The following is a 23,368-nucleotide window of genomic DNA, read 5'->3' on the forward strand; positions in this document are numbered from 1 at the left end:
CAACGGCTGCAATGTATATAGAAGTTCTGGGGGGGCAGACATATAGCGTTATCTGCCCCCCACAGCGCTTCTATATACATATGCAGCCGCCGCGCTATGAATGAATAGTATATCTGGCCGGGCGGCTGCTGGATGCGCTGCTGACAGATATACTTGTCACATATAGCGCATTTTTCATAATTTTCCCGTGCAGCGCTATATGTGACAAGTATATCTGTCAGCAGCGCATCCAGCAGCCGCCCAGCCAGATGATCCTGAAAGATATACTATTCATTCATAGAGCGGCGGCTGCATATGTATATAGAAGCGCTGTGGGGGGCAGATAACGCTATATGTCTGCCCCCCCCAGCACATCTATATACATATGCAGCCGCCGCTCTATGAATGAATAGTATATCTATCAGGATCATCGGCTGGGCGGCTGCTGGCTGCATTGTGATGGATATACTATTCACATATAGCGGCGCTGCACTGTTGACAACTGTGCCGGCGGGGTCACATTATAAATGCACTGGTGGGGGGTATAGATATATACATATAAATGCGCTGTCGGGGGTCATATTTTTATTAATGCGCTGGTGGGGGTATATATTATATATATATTCATTTAACAAGCCGCCAGCACCTGCGACTACACTGCGCTGCCGCTGGCTTCTATATACACTGAAAAAAATTAATTATCCTTGCGGGAGAGGGGAGCTCTGATTGATCATTAGCTATTCACCAATCAGAGCTACCGTGTTCCGGCAGCGAGGATTATGAATTATGAGAGTGTTTATAGAAGCCGGCGGCAGCGCAGTGTAGTCGCATGTGCCGTCGGCTTCATAACTTAATTAACATTTAAGTTAAAAAGCCGGCGGTACATGCAGCTACACCGCACTCCTGTGCTCCTATATACACTGACATAATTCATAATCCCTGCCACCGGGAGACAGGAGCTCTGCTTGGTGAATAGATTTTTACCAATCAGAGCTCCCGTCTCCCGGCGGAGATTGTGAATTAAGAACTGTATATAGGAGCTGGCGGGGAGCGCAGTGTAGCTGCATGTACCGCCGGCTTTTTAACTTAAATGCGGATCGCTTAACAAGCCGGCGGTACATGCGTCTACCCCTCGCTGCCACCAGCTTCTATATACACTGTAATAATTCATAATCCCTGACGTCGGAACATGGGAGCTCTGATTGGTCAATAGCTATTGACCAATCAGAGCTTCCCTCTCCCGGCGGCGGGTTTATGAATTATTACAGTGTATATAGAAGTTGGCGGCAGTGCAATGTAGTCAAATGTACCGCCGGCTTGTTAACTTAATAAATGCGGATCGCAGTGGGCCTCTGCAGAATGACCCCTTGCGATCTGCACCTCAGCCCCTGGACTATAACTCCCATCATGGGCAGAGTCTGTCATGATGGGAGTAGTAGTCCTAAAAGTCCCGCAGCCAGGGGATGTGCAAGTGCCATCCCTCAGCAGAGCCGCAGTACTACAACTACTTCCATCATGGGACAGACTCTGTCCCATGATGGGAGTAGTAGTCCAAGGGCAGAGGGGCAGATCACAGCAGATAATTCTCCGAAGATCCGCTGCGATCCGCATTTATTAACTCTACAAGCCAGCGGTACATACGTCTACACTGCGCTCCCCGCCGTCTCCTATATACAGTTCTTATAATTCATAATACCTGCCAGGAGACAGGACCTCTGATTGGTCAATCAGCTCACCAATCAGAGCTCCCCTCTCCCGGAGGGGGTTTATGAATTATAAAAACTGTATAAAGGAGCCGGCAGGCAGCACAGTGTAACCACAGCATAGTGTAACTGCATACAGTGTAGCTGCATACAGGACTGCACAACTGTTACCGGCTGTTCTAAAAAGTCTGTCTGGAAATCAATGGCATACATGGACAACTTTGGTCCATAATACCTTTAACCCCTTAAGGACGCAGGACGTAAATGTCATCATACAGATCATGGCGCAAAAAAGGAGCCCCCATACCGCCACTTATACGGAAAAATAAAAAAGTTAGAGGTCATCAAAATAAAGGGATTATAAACGTACTAATTTGGTTAAAAAGTTTGTGATTTTTTTAAGCGCAACAATAATATGAAAGTATATAATAATGGGTATCATTTTAATCGTATTGACCCTCAGAATAAAGAACACACGTCATTTTTACCATAAATTGTACGGCGTGAAAACAAAACCTTCCAAAATTAGCAAAATTGCGTTTTTCGTTTTAATTTCCCCACAAAAATAGTGTTTTTTGGTTGCGCCATACATTTTATGATATAATGAATGATGTCATTACAAAGGACAACTGGTCGCGCAAAAAACAAGCCCTCATACTAGTCTGTGGATGAAAATATAAAAGAGTTATGATTTTTAGAAGGCGAGGAGGAAAAAATGAAAACGTAAAAATTAAATTGTCTGAGTCCTTAAGGCCAAAATGGGCTGAGTCCTTAAGGGGTTAAAATGAAAAATGTTGATGATTTTAACTAAAGAGAAAAAAAAAGTATATTACATACCTCATCCACAATTATCTCCAAATCTTCATCAGTAACATTTTTTTTTTTTTACGCTCACGCCATCTTTTATGATGTACAACACCAGAAAAATCAGAGGCTGAATCATGGTGTGAATGAAAAGTAGCTAGGGATCCCTGACTTTCAACTGCAGCTCCATCTTCAGTCATTTCTAGTAATAACTGCTTAGCTGCACTTGGTGGTACTGAATGTTTTTTTTTTGGACTTATGCTTGCCAAAAGATTGAGCCATGGCAAGGATTATACTCAGGTAATGTTTTAAAACTTTAAAGAATTACGGAAAAATGAATTCACACTTGACAGCAAAGTAACAAAGCTTGGAGATTGATGAGGAAAGACTTTCTAGCTACTTGCTTAGTAGTATACCTTCAGAAGTTGCTTTGTGAGGTGATTTTCAAAGTTTGACTTTCGTGCGCAAAATTTACTACTGCCGTGCAACATTTTGATAAATCATGAAAGAAAAAACAAAGCAAAAAAAATATAAAAAAACACTACATAGATAATGACTTTCAGAAGCAACCTTTGATACATTCCCCTCTATATCCCAAAATTAAAAGTATTTAGTAATTTTTGACAACCTCTGCATGATTGCAGTGAGTAATACTCATCTGTTTATGAGGTGGTATATAAATGTCACACACAGTATTAAAATTTTTACTTGTATTGTTGTGCAAACATTACAATATTGTGGTAGGTGGGGGTTGATGATAGATATGAATTCTTGGCTTACCTTTTGGGTTGCACAAATATCAAGTTCATGATGCCAGAAGTAGGGTTGTGTTTGTAGTAAATGGTAGATGATGAGGCTTGTAGTGTCACGTGTCAGGAGCGGAGGATTTAGAATAATAATCCCACTAACCAATACTTCAAGCTGAAATCTGTACCAAGGCCCCAGGAAAATAATACCTCAAAAGCCAGAGTTTTTAGATGAGAACTAGGAGGGGCATTCATCAATATTTTATTAGTATATGTGCTATTATTGATGTGAAAAGTCGCCTAAGAATACACCTCTCTGCACCAAATTCACCAAAAGTCGCACGCCATTTGATGAATATGGTGCATGGGAACATTACCTCAGAGTCCTCCTATTTTTCTCACCTGTTCCGTCAGTGTGCGGCACTGGAAATACACTAAGCAAGCATCAGGCAGTAGAAACAAGCTACTTCACTTGCCTGCTCGGCATCATCATCCCCCCCTGCCACCCATTATCCCAAATTATCCTGCAGGCACAATTGGGGGTGGGGGGGAATCAGAGGACCAACACCGCGTCAGTTCATCAGGGGGATGTGTTCCACCTGTCCCCCACTGTACTGGCGCCTATGTTACTTGTTTAGACTGCTTTCCAGGGCTGAAGTGACATGGTGTGAGTTTGTGTGTAAATCCCAGTGCTGCAACTTTTTGAGACTTTCAGAAAAAAGTTGCACATAATGAATCAGTGCCTACTGCATAAAACTAGTCTAAAGCACTGCAAATGGTAGCTCACTTTCAAATATGATCAAAAGCAAATGTCTCGCAAAGGTCGCATGGGAAGTGCCTGAGACTTTTGGTGAGACAATTTTAGGCTGAAAAAAAGTTTCTAAACAGCTTAATGAATTCCCCTCTTGTTCTTTACTTCAGAATGCAGTTACAATACAGGTAAAGAATCCTTTATACTTAATGCAGAATTGAAAATGCAATACTTGAGGTACATTTGGTGGGTTCTGAAGTAGCTGATAATTTGTCACTGTCACAGTCCTGGAGTAAATGGTAGACTTGAAATATGGTCACTATGGGATTTTTACAGGGACTTTTTTTTTTATACTGGGAACACTGTTCCTATTAGCAGGAGTCCTGCAGGTCCAGCCCTTGAGTGGAAATTTTGGTTGAGTTGAATTGAATTGACTTGTGATTCCCTTGTAACATGTGCTGACTCAGAGGTTGCGGCTACAGTGAAGCTAAGGCTATGGGTAACGTCTGTGGGTACCTGGCTTGTTCATGATGAAACTTTACTGCAAAGATTTATCCTTGGCTGTGGACTGTACTTCTAGGCTAGGTATTATCTAAAATAAATTTTCATGTTTCAGGGGTCTTTACAGGGGTGTCCCATTTTCAGATATGCAAAGTCCCTCAATTACATTTCCTCAGGTATTCTGGGACATCTTTATCTGAGTTTATCCAGAAGGGAATCCACTCAACTGCCACTCGACTAGGCCAGGTCCTGAAGAATAGTAGCACCTAGTCTTTCCTTTGAAATAGAGCCTGTCGGTTCTGCTTTTATCTCCAATGCTACCGCTTGTAGTTGTTGCACACCTAAAGCTGAATACACTAGACAGGTTTTTAACCTGTGCTGAAAAATCTAAGATTTGGAGAAAAACTCCCTTTTTCTGCATCATCTAAGGGTTAATCTATGGTTTGTGTGTGTATACCATTATGAATACAATACAGCATTATAAACAGTAATAATGTATCTCTTGTACATAAAAAGTTATTTAAGAACATCTAAACACTAGAAAAAATTCATTAATGCAAACCACCAAACCCTTAATATAAATTTACAATATTTAGTAATAATGTTAAGCCAAACCTAAGGCTGTATTTTAGTGATGACTTTAACAGGTTATTAGGTTCACTTTTTGCAACTTGGCATCCAGTCAGTCCATCTTCCTCTCGCACTCAAACCGTCTCCAGGAAATGGGATGTAACACGAGAGGAAGGCAACAAAAATTTAGACACCCAATAAGAATTGTGCATATTCTGCCATGAGGTTTCTAATGTTTATGTTCCGATTAGTTCATCCAAAGCTTCCATGAAAGTATAATCCTATGTTTAGTCAATGCTTGGCAACACAAGTTAATCTAAAAGCCTTTCACCCACAGACATTCATTGTTGTTAGTTTAAATGTCTAAGAACTGAGGGGGCCACACATTGTGATCTGATAAACACTTTATTCGAGTAGGAGCAATAAAAACATCACATTTAAGAAATGCAGCTGATAAGTACCACCAATGTTTTATAGTCTTTATACTTCGATAAAAAGGATAAATCATTCCATTTGGTCTCCAATTATTACTCTGTTTTGCATGTAGCCATTATAGGGCTCACTAAGTCCATGTAAATGGGTCTATGCTATATGATTTGTTTGACTCTGATTTAATAAAGAAGGATACTAAGGATTGTTTTTTGGATTCCAAGCATATCAGACAGGAAACAATTGGGTGATTCTCCACCAGACTCTGTATGTATGTTGAAGGTTTCCAAACATGTAAGTGCCCAATAAATAGACAGCAAAATGATCTGGAATATACAGACTTTATAATAGCTCATATCCCTGGAAAACTGAATTTATTTTATTGTAAACTTTCTTTTTTTAAGAGGATTTCACACCAATAGTTTTTTTAAATTGTAACGGTAACCCCCAGGGGTTAATTTCTGCAAGCAGCTCCCAAGTCTTTTTGGGAATATTTCTTTAATGGCAACCGCTCTCTTATCTGGCTAAACCAAGGTGTGCCTTTTAGGGAACAACTCTATTCATCACCCTTACCTGTTTCAAGGAAATATGCATTTTCTTAGTCAGATTACCAATTCCTAGTCCCTGCTCAGAACAACTGAGAACTGGAGGTGTGGAGCAGTCCTGATTTGATATGCCAAAGAATGAGATAAAGACTCCATCAAAAGATGTGCCAGGGGTCAAATGACATGAGATTCAACTTTATGTGCCATATAACAAATTCAAAGGAGCAAGGTATGCGGAGAGGACACGGGTGGTGGATCCTCTGTGTCAGTGAGGTGATGGCTGGGCCGTACCAGGGGAACGGAATCTAAGGGGTTACTGGTTTTCACCAGAGCCCGCCGCAAAGCGGGATGGACTTGCAGCGGCAGGTAACCCCCAGGTCGTTCCACCCGATAGCGACTCAACCTCACTGACGGCTGAGACAGGCGCGGTACACAAGGACAAGGCAAGAGCAAGGTCGGACGCAGCAGAAGGTCTGGGCAGGCAGCAACGGTTCGTAGTCAGGGGCAACTGCAAGGGTCTGGGTACATAGGCAATGGAACACACAGAAACGCTTTCTCAAGGCACAAGGCAACAAGATCCGGCAGGGACAGGAAGGGGAAGTGGGTTTATAAAGTGTAGGGAGTGTTAGGAACTAATTGGGCCAGGCACCAATTAATGGTCGCCGGGACTGAGCAGGAGGACGGGGCAGGTGAGAGACATGGGGCGCGATCCGAGAGCGGGCACATCCCACACCTCGGATTGTGTCCCCTCCGGGAACATGGGAGCGGTGCCGACCGGAGCGCTGCATATGGAGGAAGCAGCGGGACCCGGAGCGCTCAGCGTGACAATGATCAAGGACCAGCTGTCCTATTTGCTGTACCCCAAAAAATTGGACCTATTTAAAGGAGTAGTCTAGTGCAGACTATTCCAACTCCGTTGTGCCAGGGCTGAAAAGAAAAAAGAAAACAAACTTTGACTCACTTTCCTGCATTCCCCCGGAGCGTCACTACAGCTGATTGGTCCTCTGATCCCATCACTGCTTGTTTGTTTTCCTTTTTTTTTTTCAGCCCGTGCACAACAGAGTTGGAATTGTCTGCACTAGACTACTCCTTTAAGAGCATTACTGGCCACAAGCAGGGGTGTTGGTTAACACTATCATCATTTATCCTTTAGTAATTGACTATGAACCAATCAACTGGTCCCAAGGACCCCCAAAATATTCAGAATTCACCCTATAGATCTGTATATCTTCCCCACCCAAATGAAAAGACATCCAAACTGTCTTCTGCAAGATGCACACCATCTGACTAAACATAGGAACCACCCTTGTCCAGCAGTTTGTGGCAAACAGCCAATCCACAACTGACATTTACAAATTCATAAACTATTATAAATAACATATTTCTTTAAAGGTTTCTGGTATTCTGTGGATTTGGTACAGAATAAGTACATTATTTAAACCAAACCACAATGGATCTTACCACCAAACAATTTCTCTCAATCCCCGGTCAGGCTCATGGCTAAGGCCATAACAGCATGGGTTAATCATGAGGGCACTGTCACTGTGCCACTGCGATCAACCAGCAGAAGCCTTGCTCGAACCTTTCGAGAATAGAGTTATAGAGTTGTGCCTTGCACCTCCCCCCCAGCAACTATATCTGGCACCCTAATACTTATACATATAGTACAAGGTACTGTGTGCAATGTTATACTGTAATTTGACATTCAAGGTAGTTTCTTATTGTTTACAGTTTACTAACTATACAACAACACATGGTACAATAAAGAATATGCTTGCGATTTGTAAACTGGTCAATGTCACGTTTTATGCAGACAACTATAATGCTTTTCCATGCCAGTTCTTTGGTGCAACTCAACATTCACTTGTCTGTGCCAAATTATTTTCCATTTTATCTGAAGCTTGTCTTCTAAACTTTTTTTTACATGATTTACATATCTTTAAAGCATACCTGTCATTTCATGGCACTTGTCAGAATAAGCGGCAGTGTGTGTACATGAGAAGTAGAAAAAAAGGCTCCTTTTAATACTGAGTACAAATCACACATCAAAAAAGTGCATTGAAAAAACACTCCTTTTAATACTGAGTACAAATCACACATCAAAAAAGTGCATTGAAAAAAATGTGCAAATTCATCATATATAGCGAGACAATTTTATACATTTTGTAGAACTAAAACTAGCATAAGAGATTTGAAAGTGCAATATTTGGTGCTTTATTAAATCCAGTGGGTTCAATAGAAAATATATGCATTCAGAAGCATTTTATGCATTTCGTGTTATACGCTGTTAGTCATAGTGCAGATTCAGCAGCATTTGACGCGTTTCGGGATAAACACCATTAATCATAGTGCAGGTTCTAGTCACAATAGAACAGATTAAAATAGTGTTATAAATGGTCACGAGACTGTAACTACTACAACTAATGGAACCCAAGTATGGCAGTAACTTATACAGGAGATTATACAAGAATGTATAATGTCTGGTTAATCATATTATCCAGCATGTATCGATTTTCATCTCTCACTATAAATAGTTATTTTGGAAACATGGAACAAACCCAAAGGTGGATAAACAATCTGTCAAATAATAATAATAATATTTTCACATAGCAACAGCAAAAATATTAACACAAAGTAAAGAATAATTCCACTCAGCTTAGGAAAACTAATATATTAAAATCTAGTCCTTGGCTTAGGTTCATGCTTGACCAGTTGCACTTTGTAATGACATCACTCATTCTATACTAAAATGTATGGTAAACCTAAAAAAATATTTTTTGTGTAAGGAGATTTTAATGAAAATCTTAATTTAGCAAATTTGGGGGATACACTTTACGGTAAAAATGACATGTTTTCTTTATTTTCTGGGTCAATACGATTAAAATAATAACACAAGCAATGTGTGCAACTCACAACCAAAGATCCGAGGTATAAGTGGTTAAATGCCGATCCCCCACCGGCCAGAAATGAAGTAAATGACAAAATTATTAACCACACCTCAAAGATCTCACCATACTAATATGGTGCACAATGTTATTGATGAAGACAGAATTGTTTGAAAAAAATGCAGAATTTATTACGATAAAATAAAAATTTTTTATAATAAAACAATAATAGATGTATTAATAGTACATGTATAAAGCAATGAAAAGCACCTATATGAACTTCTACCACTGGGCCCTAGTGGTAGATAGTATAATAAATTAATTAGCAATAGATGCTGTATGATGTCGGCACTAAAATAGTTAATCCCAGAAAGTCCATTATTAGTATTTGAGATGGTAAATGTCCATTACTGTAGATAATTCCGGATATATTGTATAGTTCTTATATATATATATATATAAAACACCCGTGTGGATGCGCTGTTACTGTGTTGTAACAAATCTTATACACTCACCAGTGTGAGTTAACATTATATTTGTATAGCTCGGACATTCACACACGCGACGATATCAAATATGTTTATTATTTATCTTTTTTTTTTTTTTTTACGCTTTTGTGTATTAATATAGGGAAAAGGGGTGATTTTAAACTTTATTGGGGGAAGGGCTTTTTCACATTTTTTAAACTTTTTTTTACATTTATTTTTAATTTTTTTTAGTCCCCATTGGAGACTATTTATAGCATTCATTAGATTGCTAATACTGTTCAGTGCTATGCAGGACGGAGGCAAGTGAGGGGACCTCCGTCCACCATCTTGGCTGATCTGATCTCCGTGGCAGTGCCTCAAGCGATCAGATCAGCCATTTTAAGTGCCGCACTGCTGATGATGCCGTGATCTGTATTGATCACGGCATCTAAGGGGTCAATGGGAGACATCAGCGCAGCTCCTGCACTCGCGTCACAGCCGTGCCGTAAATGTACGATGCTGTGCACAAAGTGACGCTATGCAGCGCTGTACATTTACGGCACATATCCTTAAGGGGTTAATGAAATCTAAAATGAACATGTACTAACAAATGATACATCTTTGTCATCCAAATTTCCAGTTCCTCTTAAATCTAAACCAAGATTGCCCCAATGAATTCAAATATCATAAGAACACACTGGGTAAGAGACGTGTCTCCAATGAAGGGGTCTTGTTTGGAATCCATGTAAATACTTTTGGATGTGATGTCCCTTAAAATGGGATCTTGTGCGAGAACTACGGTAGTTAGTGGTGGTTGACAATTTTAGCTCTGAACTGGCTACAAAAAATATCACAAAAACAGGACCTTTTTCACATGTGTTTTATTCTGACCGCCCTTTTTTCTTTGACTATGGGCAATCAGAACCCTGTGTTTCCCTATATTACCCTATAGCAAGCTTTATTCAAACAGTACTGATAATATCCTCTTTGTCGCAATCTCTCCATTAGGAGCAGTAACTTTTTGGAAAAAAAACTCACCACTATATTTTGCTGCATATCTTCTGCAGCTAGTTTTGCTTCCCATTGACTTTAATGGGTAGGAAACTAAGCAGCAGCAAATACACAGGAAAATATGGCACCTTTGACCCTACCTAAAATTTGCATAAAAGAGTAAGTGCAAGTTTAAAAAAAAACTGGTGTGAAAGTTGCAAATTATAAATTCCCCCCTCTCTTATCCAGGCTATGACTGGTCCATAGTACTCTGGTGGAAAACTTTTTTTTTTTATCAACTGGTGCCAGTAAGTTAAACAGATTTGTAAACTACTTCTATTAAAAAATCTTAACCCATCCAGTACTTATCAGCTGTTGTATACTACAGAGGAAATTCTTTTCTTTTTGGGTTTCTTTTCTGTCACAACCACAGTGCTCTCTGCTGACACCTCTGTCCATGTCAGGAACTGTCCAGAGCAGGAGAAAATCCCAATAGCAAACATATGCTGCTCTGGACAGTTCCTAAAATGGACAGAGGTGTCAGCAGAGAGCATTGTGGTCGTTACAGAAAAGAAATTCCAAAAGAAAAGAATTTCCTCTGTAATATACAGCCGCTAATAAGTACTGGAAGGATTAAGAATTTTTAATAGACGTAATTTACAAATCGAAAAAGAGAAAATTATATAGGTATGTGCAGCTCACAATTAATACGCACCGAGGTCAAACTGGGCAAGCAACTATACCTTAATTGCTGGAAAAGGGAAAACCAAAAAATACACAATGTACCCCGGACCTTCTAGGTGAGTAAATGAAAATAGATATACGTGGATCGTGCTTCAATAATAATCAGTATTTATTATAAAAATATGAATAAAATTAGGTACTTCTCACAGGGCCCTTGTGAGGAGAACATACATATTAAAAGGCAACCTAACAATATATTTAGGCATATAATAATTAAAACAATAATCCTGGCATAAGATAACAAAAAAATGAGAACTGTACCAAACAAGTATGTTAAAGAATTGCTCTTATGAATATTTAGGGTAGATATGTCCCTTTTAAATGCAGTATCAAACAGTCTGTAGTATTAAAGATTATGTTACTGGTCTTTGAATGGTAACTCAGGCGATGGGTGTTGTTCCCGCAATGACTGGGTGTCCGTGGTGCACACAGTCCTCTGTGTAGCGCTTCCAATCGAAGGCCTGGTCCAGTATTGTCCGATTGAGAGCGGTGGCAGTCGCCAACGGCTGAGGCGCTGGCAGGCGCCGAAGATCGCAATAGTGCCCGGGGACTGCTGGCGCTGGCGTGCGCTGGAGTTGGTAATTCCTCACCGCTTTGCTGGTTGATAAGCAGGACCATATACTGGAAGGCTGAAAGCTCGCCTCGTGTTGCCGGCGTCTGACGTCAGCTGTGGTCAGAGCCGGGATGGCTGCACCGGGATGGTTGTACCGGGATGGATTTGAACTGCTGGACCGGCTAGGTAACAGAGTAAGAGCGCTGATGGTGGTACAGTTCATGAAAGGTAACCGGCCTTGAGGTTTGGGCACAGTTCTCCAAGGGTAGTATTATGCACATTTACTGGCACAATACTACCCTTGGAGAACTGTGCCCAAACCTCAAGGCCAGTTAGCTTTCATGAACTGTACCACCATCAGTGCTCTTACTCTGTTATGTACCCGGTCCAGCAGTTCAAATCCATCCCGGTACAACCATCCCGGTGCAGCCATCCCGGCTCTGACCACAGCTGACGTCAGACGCCGGCAACACGAGGCGAGCTTTCAGCCTTCCAGTATACGGTCCTGCTTATCAACCAGCAAAGCGGTGAGGAATTACCAACTCCAGCGCACGCCAGCGCCAGCAGTTCCCGGGCAATATTGCGATCTTCGGCGCCTGCCAGCGCCTCAGCCGTTAACGACTGCCACCGCTCTCAATCGGACAATACTGGACCAGGCCTACGATTGGAAGCGCTACACAGAGGACTGTGTGCACCACGGACACCCAGTCATTGCGGGAACAACACCCATCGCCTGAGTTACCATTCAAAGATCAATAACATAATCTTTAATACTACAGACTGTTTGATACTGCATTTAAAAGGGACATATCTACCTTAAATATTTATAAGAGCAATTCTTTAACATACTTGTTTGGTACAGTTCTCATTTTTTTGTTATCTTATGCCAGGATTATTGTTTTAATTATTATATGCCTAAATATTTTGTTAGGTTGCCTTTTAATATGTATGTTCTCCTCACAAGGGCCCTGTGAGAAGTACCTAATTTTATTCATATTTTTATAATAAATACTGATTATTATTGAAGCACGATCCACGTATATCTATTTTCATTTACTCACCTAGAAGGTCCGGGCTACATTGTGTATTTTTAATTTACAAATCTGTTTAACTTTCTGGCACCAGTTGATTCCACCAGTTTTCCACCGGAGTACGCCTTTCATAGTCCCTGTCAAAAAAACGTTGCTCAATTAGTTATTTTGTAATATATCCTATTAGACAAAAATGCTTATTTTCTTGTTATCAAACTGTTTACCTCTCACCCACACTGCTGCTGCCCAAATCATCTTTTCTGAAAATCAGCTCAGCACTGTCCTATGTCTTTAGACAAGCAATACAAGTCAATGGGGGAGGGGAGGCAGCTCTGGGAGAACTGCAAATTATAGATGAAGCCTGTAGAGCAGAAATCTGCTGAAAAATACCATATATCAGTTAAATAATTGCCAAATATAGTGCTTATGTACACAAACAGGGCAGTGTATCCTGATAAGTCACCTGAATGACAGGTATGCTATATTAAACAATAATAAAGAGGACCTAAGGACCTACTGATTACTTTTTTAACCATGTTAGATCAAATATCTTGAAACTCTCATCCTCGGAAACAATGTCGTAAAATGACTACCGACAGGTGCTTTACTCTTCCAACCACATAAATTGACCATGGCTGAAACAAAAAAATATATATATATTTTCAAATTTTGCAACTAACTTTGTTCTTATTGAGCACTTACACTGTTATTTCATGTCTTAGTTGAGCTCTGGGACAGACTAGTTTATGGCCAGATTAGTAGGATAATAAATAATTCTAGGCTAATGACCTAAGCAGAGAGGAGACTGGTAGCAGAAGGAAACATAGAAAGAAATACAGTATGTAATGTGTAAGAACATTAAAGTTAGTCCCCAGCCAAAAACTGAACTCTTGACAACTTGAAGGTTCTTTACATTTATCAGCTATGAACTTCAAATGTACAATAAATTGTGTCTGGGACTTGGAACTGTAAATGGAAAATCACTCTGAAGCATATAAAATGCATTACAAACTGCACAAACATATATCCACAGCTGCATAATAAAAAAGGTTAAGAATTTTCTGAAATTGTTATTGTTCTGCAGGCAGACATGATCCAACAGGATACGGCTTCATAAATGTCATCTATGAATGCTAAAAAAAATATAAAATGTAAACATAAATGTCATGTAAAAAGGCATATTAATGGTAGACAAAAGACAAGATAAGGCAGTACCGTACTTACATAGTTATTTTATCTAAGGCATATGTGCTCCATTCCACATTCAAGATAAGTAAAGTAATGTAGGCAAGTGGGTCTCTAATACGAGATCGGATCTAAAGAATGCATTACTTTCTTTTGATGTACTGTACATATGGTAGTATATGCTACTTCCTTGAAAGTTATTATGATCTGCTGACTCAGACTTTTTCTACTGTATCTCCTTTTTGAAGCACTTTGGGAAAGTATGTTGTCATGAACCAGCGACTTTTTGCCATTTTTGACTAATGCTTGCCCATATTTGGGGTGTTTTATCCACTTGTAAATGGCAGCCATGCTTTAAGAGGTTGTCTGGTTTAGAAAACCCCTTACTGTGGGCTCCCTTAATAGAACATAGTAGCAGCTGGTAAATGAGGGATTACCCCTCATAGCACCTACAGGAAATAATCATTCTATGACTGATTTTCCTTTTTGGTGCCTTACCTACTTGCCTCTGAGCTTTTGTACTTTTGGCATACTTCATACCTGCAACCTAGGTCTTAAAAAGTTACTCCCATCTCAAACTTTTTGTCATATCCACAGGATATGGTATAAATATCTGATAGATGTGGGTCCTACCTCTAGGACTCACAACTATCTCAGGAATGAAGGTTCTCCAACTCCTGTATAGCCTGCTTGCTGAAGTTAAGGAGACATCATAGCCTGCGGTTCCACACTTTTTATGCAACTCCCATCATCCTCTGTGGCAAAATTTGGCTGGTTGACCACCTCCAGCAACTACAAGCAGGCCAGAGCCGGGGCCCTCTTTCTATTGATAAACAATCTACATTGAGAACTTCCCTGCCCTGCCTATCAATGTAGAGGGCTCTGGGTATGGAAGAAGAGCCCACTCTTTGTAGCTTAAATCTGCTGACAGATTCCCTTTAAATATGCCAAAACATCTAATTTTCGAGCTTTTATGGCATGCTTATTGTGGAACTCACTGTCCGCATGAAGTGTAGTGCACAAGGACAGTGGAAACACAGGTCAGTTGGAAGTAGTAGTCCTTTACTTGTTATGTCATTTGTAAAGCAAAGAAAGAAACAGGCGCTCCCTTGTGAAGAACCAACGGGATCACAGGTGTGTGGGAGGGGAGGGAAAAGTAAAGGCTCACCCTGCCAGGTTGTGCGTACTCCCACACAACCAAGATGTGCGTTTGATATGATGATCTCGGTCTGCAGCCTTCCCAGAGATAGCGGAGAGGTGTAAGGTGAACTTCAGAAGAGATGGGAATATCGGCGCTGACCAAGGAGAGGACAATAGAGCCAGGTGTGTAGCGAACAGATTTAATCCAATGCGACGCGTTTCACCGCGCTTGCGCGGTTTCATCAGGCCTGATGAAACCGCGCAAGCGCGGTGAAACGCGTCGCATTGGATTAAATCTGTTCGCTACACACCTGGCTCTATTGTCCTCTCCTTGGTCAGCGCCGATATTCCCATCTCTTCTGAAGTTCACCTTACACCTCTTTGTTATGTCATTTGGCACACTTAAAGGGGTACTCTGCCCCTAGACTTCTTATCCCCAATCTGAAGGATAGGTGAAAAGATGTCTGATTGTGGGGGTCTCCTGCAGCACCCCTGTCATCTGGTGCACGAAGAGAGCTTCGCTCAGTGCCTGATGACTGATGATGCAGGGGCCCGAGGATCGTGATGTGTGGGGGTGGGTGATGAATGTTGAGGAGGCACAGAAAGGGGGGTGGGGTGTTTGGATGAATGATGAGGCACAGGGTCATTGGGGTATGATGAGTGGGGACAGCAGTGTGGCGGGGGTGATGAATATGTTAAGGAGGCATAGCAGAGGGGATGATGAGGAGGAAGCATGGGAGGGGGGTTGAGGTGTGACGAATGATGAGGGGGTACAGCAGTGGGGGGGGGCTGATGAATGATGAGACAGGCACAGCAGTGGGAACAAGATGAATAATAAGGAGGCATAGTGGGGGAGGGGGGTTTGAAAGATACGGAGGCACAGCAGTGGGGGGGGGGTGATGAATGATAAGGCACAGCAGTGGGAGTGTGATGAATGATGAGGAGGCTGAGGCACAGCGGTGGTGGGGGGGTGATCAATGATGAAGATTTATTTCAATATAGTCTTCCTTTAGTGTTATATGGCTACAAAAAAATTACTGCGTGGGGGCGGTGTTATGTTGAGGGTGACACCATTTTCTTCCGCACCGGGTGACACCAGCCCTAGCAACGCCACTGCTTACAATTGTCCTCTTCTGACTGAGGACTGTTTTTTTTTACTGTGACCTGTAGTTTTTATCAGTACCATCTTTGTCTTGATGGGACTTTTTGATCGCTTTTTATCCATTTTTTCTGGTATATAGGTGACCAAAAACATCACTTCTTAAACTTTGGTGCTTTCTTATGTTTATGCCATTCACTGTAAGGTTTTATTAACCTTATATTTTAATAGTTCGGACATTAACCCCTTAACGAACACGGACGTATATTTACGTCCGTGGCCGGCTCCCGCGATATAATGCGGGGTCACGCAGTGACTGCGTGTCATATCGGGTCAGTCCCGGCATGTAACTGAAGACGGGACCCGGGGCTAATAGTGCACAGCAGCGGTCGCGGTGCCGCACGCCATTAAACGAAAGTAAAAGCTTCCTGGCTGCTCAAATGGGCTGATTGGGACCAACGCAGTGAAAATATGGTGTCCCAATCAGCTAGGACGTGAGCGGAGGGTCACTTACCTTCCTCCGGCACGTCCGATCGGCTGATATCGACCGCTGATAACACTAATCAATGCAAAGCTATGGCTTTGCAGTGAACAGTGCTGGCAATCAGTGTATGCAATGTTATAGTCCCCATTGAATTCTGACTCTCTCCTCATGGTACTGTTTCTATGAACATAGTTTTTCTTTTCAGGATAATGTATGGGGAAAATTTGTTCCATCTGCAAACACTGCCAGCATAGCTGTAATTCATGATTTCTCAGAAGACTGGTGGGAACTGACTTATTTCCCTTCTTCTGCACTAGGACATTGCTTGGCATGTCAAAAAAACACTGGCATTTGATTTGCATTACAGATTTGACTGTGGGTGTACAGTACCGTATTTATCGGCGTATAACACGCACTTTTTAGGCTAAAATTTTTAGCCTAAAGTCTACCTGCGTGTTATACGCCGATAAGCCGCTGCAGTTCAATTATTTAAAGCAGGCGCTTTAAATCAATGAACTGCAGCGGCTTTGCAGGTGCAGAGACCACCACCGCTGCCGGCTTCTCTGCCCCTGCCTGTCCTGGGGTCTAGAGCCCTGCTGCAGGCCCTTCTCTCACCCTGGCTTTCGGTGCCGCTGCCCGTTCTCTCCCCCGACTATCGGTGCCCGCACCCCATTGCCGGCGCCGATAGCCAGGGGAGAGAAGCGGCGCCGGCAATGGGGCAGCGATGCCGACAGACAGGGGGAGAGAAGGGGCAGCGGCACCCATTGCTGGCGCCGCTGCCCCGTTGCCTCCCCCATCCCCGGTTGTATAATTACCTGTTGCCGGGGTCGGGTCCGCGCTGCTTCAGGCCTCCGTTGTGCGTCCCCTGCGTCGTTGCTATGCGCTGCGAGATGCAATGACGTCACTCGTCACTGCGCCGCGCCGTGCAGTGCTGTTACCCGGCAACAGGTAATTATACAACTGGGGATGGGGGAGGCAACGGGGCAGCGGTGCCGGCAATGGGTGCCGCTGCCCCTTCATCGATAGACAGGGGGAGAGAATGGGCAGCGGCACCGATAGCCAGGGGGATAGAAGGGCTGGCAGCAGGGCTTTAGACCCCAGGAAAGGCAGGGGGAGAGAAGCGGGCAGCGTCGGCCCCTCTCCCTCTGCCTTTCCTGGTGGTGTATCGGGGTATACGCATGCACACACACGCACCCTCATTTTACCAAGGATATTTGGGTAAAAAACTTTTTTTACCCAAATATCCTTGGTAAAATGAGGGTGCGTGTTATAGGCCGGTGTGTGGTATACCCTCGATAAATACGGTAATTATGCTGTTTAAGAAAAGTGATCACAAACCATTGGTAAAGTGGTGCACTGCCTCAATGCCAGACCATGTCTCAGCAATGGCATCATCCTTCTGCACCAGCATGGCTGTAAATTCTGTTATTTTTAACTCTTTCGCAATTTCCAGAGCTTTTAGCTCACGGAATCCTCTGGTCACAGCATATCCTTTGTGACACAGTTCGCTAAAACTCTTCTACCTGTTTGTCAAGTTCTTCATGGCAGCCAACCTAAGGACCTCGAAAACTTTTACTAGTTGCCTTTACGCTGAAAGGGTACATTCACACTGTGTAATTCCCGTGGAATTTCATGATTAAAATTATGGGCAGTGAACATTAACATCAGTGGGAATGGGTCTTCCACGAGACCCGTTCACACTGAGGAATTTCAGTGGCGGACCATTCAGCCGCTGAAATTGTTCCACGCAAAGTCTGCGAGCACTGCATAGCCGTCAATGGTGAAGGTGCAGTGCCACGCGGTCCTACAGCCGAAGTTCTGCCACTCACGGAATTCTGCAAGCAGAGATTCCACAGTGTGAACTAAAAGTTCTTTCTTATGTGCCCCCAGTGCCATTTCAGTTCATCCCTCTCCATTCCAGCTCATTCCCCATCTTTACAGTTCATTCCCCTCCATTTCATTTCATTCCCCTCCATTTCAGCACATACCCTCCTTTACAATTAATTCTCCACCATTCCAGTACATTCCCCTCCTTTACAGTTCATTCCTCTCCATTTCAGTACATCCCCCTCCTTTGCTGTGAATTCTCCACCATTCCAGTTTATTCCCCTCCTTTACAGTTCATCCAGTATAGTGATCCCTCAACTTACAATGGCCTCAACATACAATATTTTCAACATTCAATGGTCTCTTCTGGACCATTGTAACTTGAAACCAGACTCAACATACAAAGCTACAGACAGTCCAGATCTGCGAAACATGTCAATGGCTGAAAGAACTGACCAATCAGAATGGGCATTCACTGGTAAAACACCTGTATTACTGAAGTGCATGCATTGACTGGCTGTCTGATAGTGCCTCCCTACAGTACAGGGTGGTACTACATGTTCTGTACTACTCTTGCCACAGTTAAGTGTGGCTCCATTTTACTTTTTCAGTACACTGTGTGTACTGTACAGGACCCTGAAGAAGCTCCTGTCCTCTACATAGACAGTGATTTACAGCTCCCAGAAGATTTTGGTGGCTGCAGAACCAATAACTAGATTTCCATAGCATTATGGTCTCAAGATACAATGGTTTCAACATACAATGGTTGTCCTGGAACCAATTAATATTGTAACTTGAGGGACCACTGTACCCACTGTACATTCCCCTCCATTACAGTTCATCCCCCTCCTTTACAGTTCATTCCTCTCCAATCTAGTTCATAATCATCCACTCCAGTTCATCCCACTTCATTCAAGTTCATTCCCCTGCATTCCTCCATTTCAGTTCTTCCCACCATATCATATCCAATCTCCTCCATATCATGTTTATTGGATGAACATGAAATGGAGGCGATATAATATGAAATGGGGAAGAAAAAAACTTCTTCCTCTCCATTTTATGTACTGAAACTTTGTATATGGCCTGAAGTCTGGATGCACACTCCCTCCCATTTGGCTCTGTTCTGCTGCTGTGCCATAGAGTGCAGGGAATTATTGGCATCATCAAATCATCAAGTGAATGATCACTTTCTCCCAACAGTAGGCACTGCTGGGAGGTGCGCAGAAAAGGAGCCAGACCACCACAGAACAAGAGCCAGGAGCCACAAAGGAGGAGCCTGGAGCCACAAAAGAGGAGTCAGGAGCCAGACCGCATGTGGAAAAGAAGTTACATAGTTAGTATGGTATAGTTACATAGTTAGTATGGTTGAAAAAAGACATACGTCCATCAAGTTCAACCAGGGAATTGAAGGGAAGGGTGTAAGGGGATAAGGGGAAGGGATGTTGTTTTATAATTCTGCATAAGCATTAATGTTATTTTTCTTCCAGGAATGTATCTAACCCTGTTTTAAAGCTATTAATTGTTCCTGCTGTGACCAGTTCCTGAGGTAGACTGTTCCATAAATTCACAGTTCTTAGGGTAAAGAAGGCGTGTCGCCCCTTTAGACTAAACTTTTTCTTCTCCAGACGGAGGGAGTGCCCCCTCGTCCTTTGGGGGGGTTTAACCTGGAACTGTTTTTCTCCATATTTTTTGTATGGGCCATTAATATACTTATCATATCCCCCCTTAAACGTCTCTTCTCAAGACTAAACAATTGTAACTCCTTTAATCGCTCCTCATAGCTAAGATGTTCCATGCCCCACATTAGTTTAGTCGCGCGTCTTCACCCTTTCCAGCTCCGCAGTGTCCCTTTTATGGACAGGTTACCAAAACTGAACAGCATATTCCAGGTGAGGCCGTACCAATGCTTTATAAAGGGGGAGTATTATGTCTCTGTCCCTTGAGTCCATGCCTCTTTTGATACATGACAATATTCTGCTGGCTTTGGAAGCAGCAGCCTGACATTGCATGCTATTCTGAAGTCTGGGATCTACAAGTACACCCAGATCCTTCTCTACCAGTGACTCAGCCAGTTTAATCCCCCCTAAGACATACGACGCATGCAGGTTATTAGTACCCAGATGCATAACTTTACATTTATCCACATTAAACGTCATTTGCCAAGTGGATGCCCAGACACTTAGTCTATCCAAGTCATCTTGTAACCTATACACATCCTCTATAGACTGTACCGTGCTACAAAGCTTGGTGTCATCTGCAAAGATAGAAACAGAGCTGTTAATGCCATCCTTTATATCATTGATAAATAAATTAAACAACAGCGGTCCCAGTACTGAACCTTGGGGTACACCACTAATAACCGTGGACCAATCAGAGTATGAATTATTGACCACCACTCTCTGGGTACGATCCATGAGCCAGTGTTCAATCCAGTTACAAACTAAAGTTTCCAAGCCCAAAGACCTTGACTTACCTGTCAGACGACTATGAGGGACAGTATCAAATGCTTTAGCAAAACCAGAAACACTATATCCACAGCCATTCCTCTGTCAAGGGTTCTACTCACATCTTCATAAAAGCAAATTAGATTGGTTTGACAACTTCTATCCTTAGTAAACCCATGCTGGCTATCACTTATAATACAATTATCCCCTATGTATTCCTGTATGTAATCCCTTATAAGTCCTTCAAAAAATTTACCCACAATGCACGTTAAACTTACCGGTCTATAATTGCCTGGCGAAGACCTAGAGCCCTTTTTGAAGATTGGCACCACATTCACCTTGCGCCAGTCCCTTGGCACAATACCAGACACCAGTGAATCTCTAAATATCATGAACAAGGGTACAGATATTACTGAACTTACCTCTCTAAGAACTCTTGGGTGTAGTCCATCCGGTCCTGGAGATTTGCTTACATTTATATTACTTAACTTACCTTGTACCATTTCTACATTAAGCCATTTTAGTACATTACATGATGTGTTACCAGCACTGACCTGTCCAATGTCAGCTCCTCCTTCTTCCATAGTATATACAGAACTAAAGAACCCATTCAGTAGCTCCGCCTTCTCTTGATCGCCCGTGACAACCTCCCCATTATCATTATTAAGGGGTCCTACATGCTCTGTCCTTGTTTTTTTGTATTTATATATCTAAAAAAATATTTAGGATTAGTTTTGCTTTCTTTGGCCACCTGTCTCTCATTTTGAATTTTTGCTGTTTTTATTACATTTTTACAGATTTTATTAAGCTCTTTGTACTGTTTAAATGTTATAGCTGACCCATCAGATTTGAATTTTTTGAAGGCTATTTTTTTGTTGTTTATTGCTCTTTTAACCTCATTTGTAAGCCATGTAGGATTTAGTTTTAATCGTTTATATTTGTTCCCCTTTGGTATATATTTAGCTGTATAGTTATTTAGAGTTGATTTAAAAATTTCCCATTTACCTTCTGTATCAGTATTTGAGAACACCTCCCCCCAGTCTATGCCCTGTAGTGCAGATCTCAGCCCAGGAAATTTGCCTTTTTAAAGTTATATGTTTTTGCCTTCCCCGTCTGTCTTTGTTTTCTACATTTTAAATCAAAAGTAACTATATTGTGGTCGCTATTACCAAGGTTTTCCCGCACAGTTACATTACCAACCAGCTCTGCATTGTTGGAAATTATCAGATCCAACAAGTCATCACTTCTTGTTGGGTCCTCCACAAACTGGCCCATAAAATTATCCTGCAATAAATTTAGGAATTTTCTCCCCTTTGTAGTTTTAGCCAGCCCCCGACCCCAATCTATATCTGGATAGTTAAAATCTCCCATTATTACCACTGTACCTGCCCGGGCAGCCCTCTCTATTTGTTTATGCAGCCGACCTTCTATCTCTTCAGTTGGGAGCTGGACTTCCACAGCCGCTTGGTAATGTATGAACCACCATTCTGGCGCAGCCCCTAAGGCCCGAATTTAGATTGACATTGATTATACGACGAGTATGGTAATAATAATTTCAGGAGGTACAGTATATATTGTAATTTATTTCTGGGGATACAGAGTGTGTTATAATCAATTTCATGGGGCATGGGGTGTATTATAAATCATTTTAGGATAACAGTAAGTAACGCTATTTTCAAGTGACACCATGTGTGGTGCTGTTATTTTCATAGGGCATATCTTGCCACAGTACAATATTGAGAGGGCACAGTTTGTTGACCTGTTGCTTTTAGAGGGCAGAGTAAGTGGCAGTGTTAAATTTTGGGGTAGAGTGTGGAACTTGTCTTAGAGAATGAAAATCTGCTTTAAAAGTGAGGAGCCAAAGATTTCTGGTTTGCAAATTGTGCAGAGATGACACATAGCTGAAAGAAGTCATGGCAGTCTGAACCAGAGATCACCTGTGAATCACTGAATGTCATTGTGTATTCTGTCTGACCTGGTGTTGTACTATGTTCACTTGTAAGGTCTGCAGTGATGGTGGGTAAAGGAGTAACTGTTAGCTGTTAGCATACCCTTATAAATGTAAAGTTCATGCTGAGAGCTAAAGTTTCACTTAGTCAAAACTTTAAAGAGTACCTGTCACCAAACTAAACTTGTATTATATATTGTTCCTTATGTAATTATAAGACACTTTGCTATTTATTTTCTGTTAAAATTCTCAACCTTTATATGTTTTTAAAGCGTACCTGTCAGATCCCACAAAAAAAACTGTTATATGTTACTCAGTACCTCATCCTGATCATGTACATGTAATTTTTATGTCTCTATCACCCATATTTCACTAAAGAATACTGTAGCATATAACAGCTGCTCAATGTCTTTTCCATCTTGTCAAAGGGAGGGGGCGTGTCCTTCTCTTGCCTACACTGTGATGACTCCTCCTCCTCCTCATGCTGACTCACTGCTTTCGGGAGCCTTGCAGCCCTGCTCTGTAATCCTTTCCTCTCTGGTT

The 23,368-nt window shown here is 42.0% G+C and overlaps 1 protein-coding gene across 1 annotated transcript in view; it reads left to right on the plus strand.

The window, feature by feature from the left end:
* Window positions 1–22,275: 22,275 nt before the first annotated feature.
* PDE7B (phosphodiesterase 7B) overlaps window positions 22,276–23,368 on the plus strand; it is a 465,941-nt gene continuing 464,848 nt past the window's right edge. The window contains exon 1 of the mRNA XM_056566606.1: window positions 22,276–22,344. Within this exon, the coding sequence (XP_056422581.1) occupies window positions 22,291–22,344 (54 nt within the window). The 5' untranslated portion in view covers window positions 22,276–22,290. The remainder of the gene's footprint in view (window positions 22,345–23,368) is intronic.

Source organism: Hyla sarda, chromosome 3 (assembly GCF_029499605.1).
Source record: "Hyla sarda isolate aHylSar1 chromosome 3, aHylSar1.hap1, whole genome shotgun sequence".
Lineage (NCBI taxonomy): Eukaryota > Metazoa > Chordata > Amphibia > Anura > Hylidae > Hyla > Hyla sarda.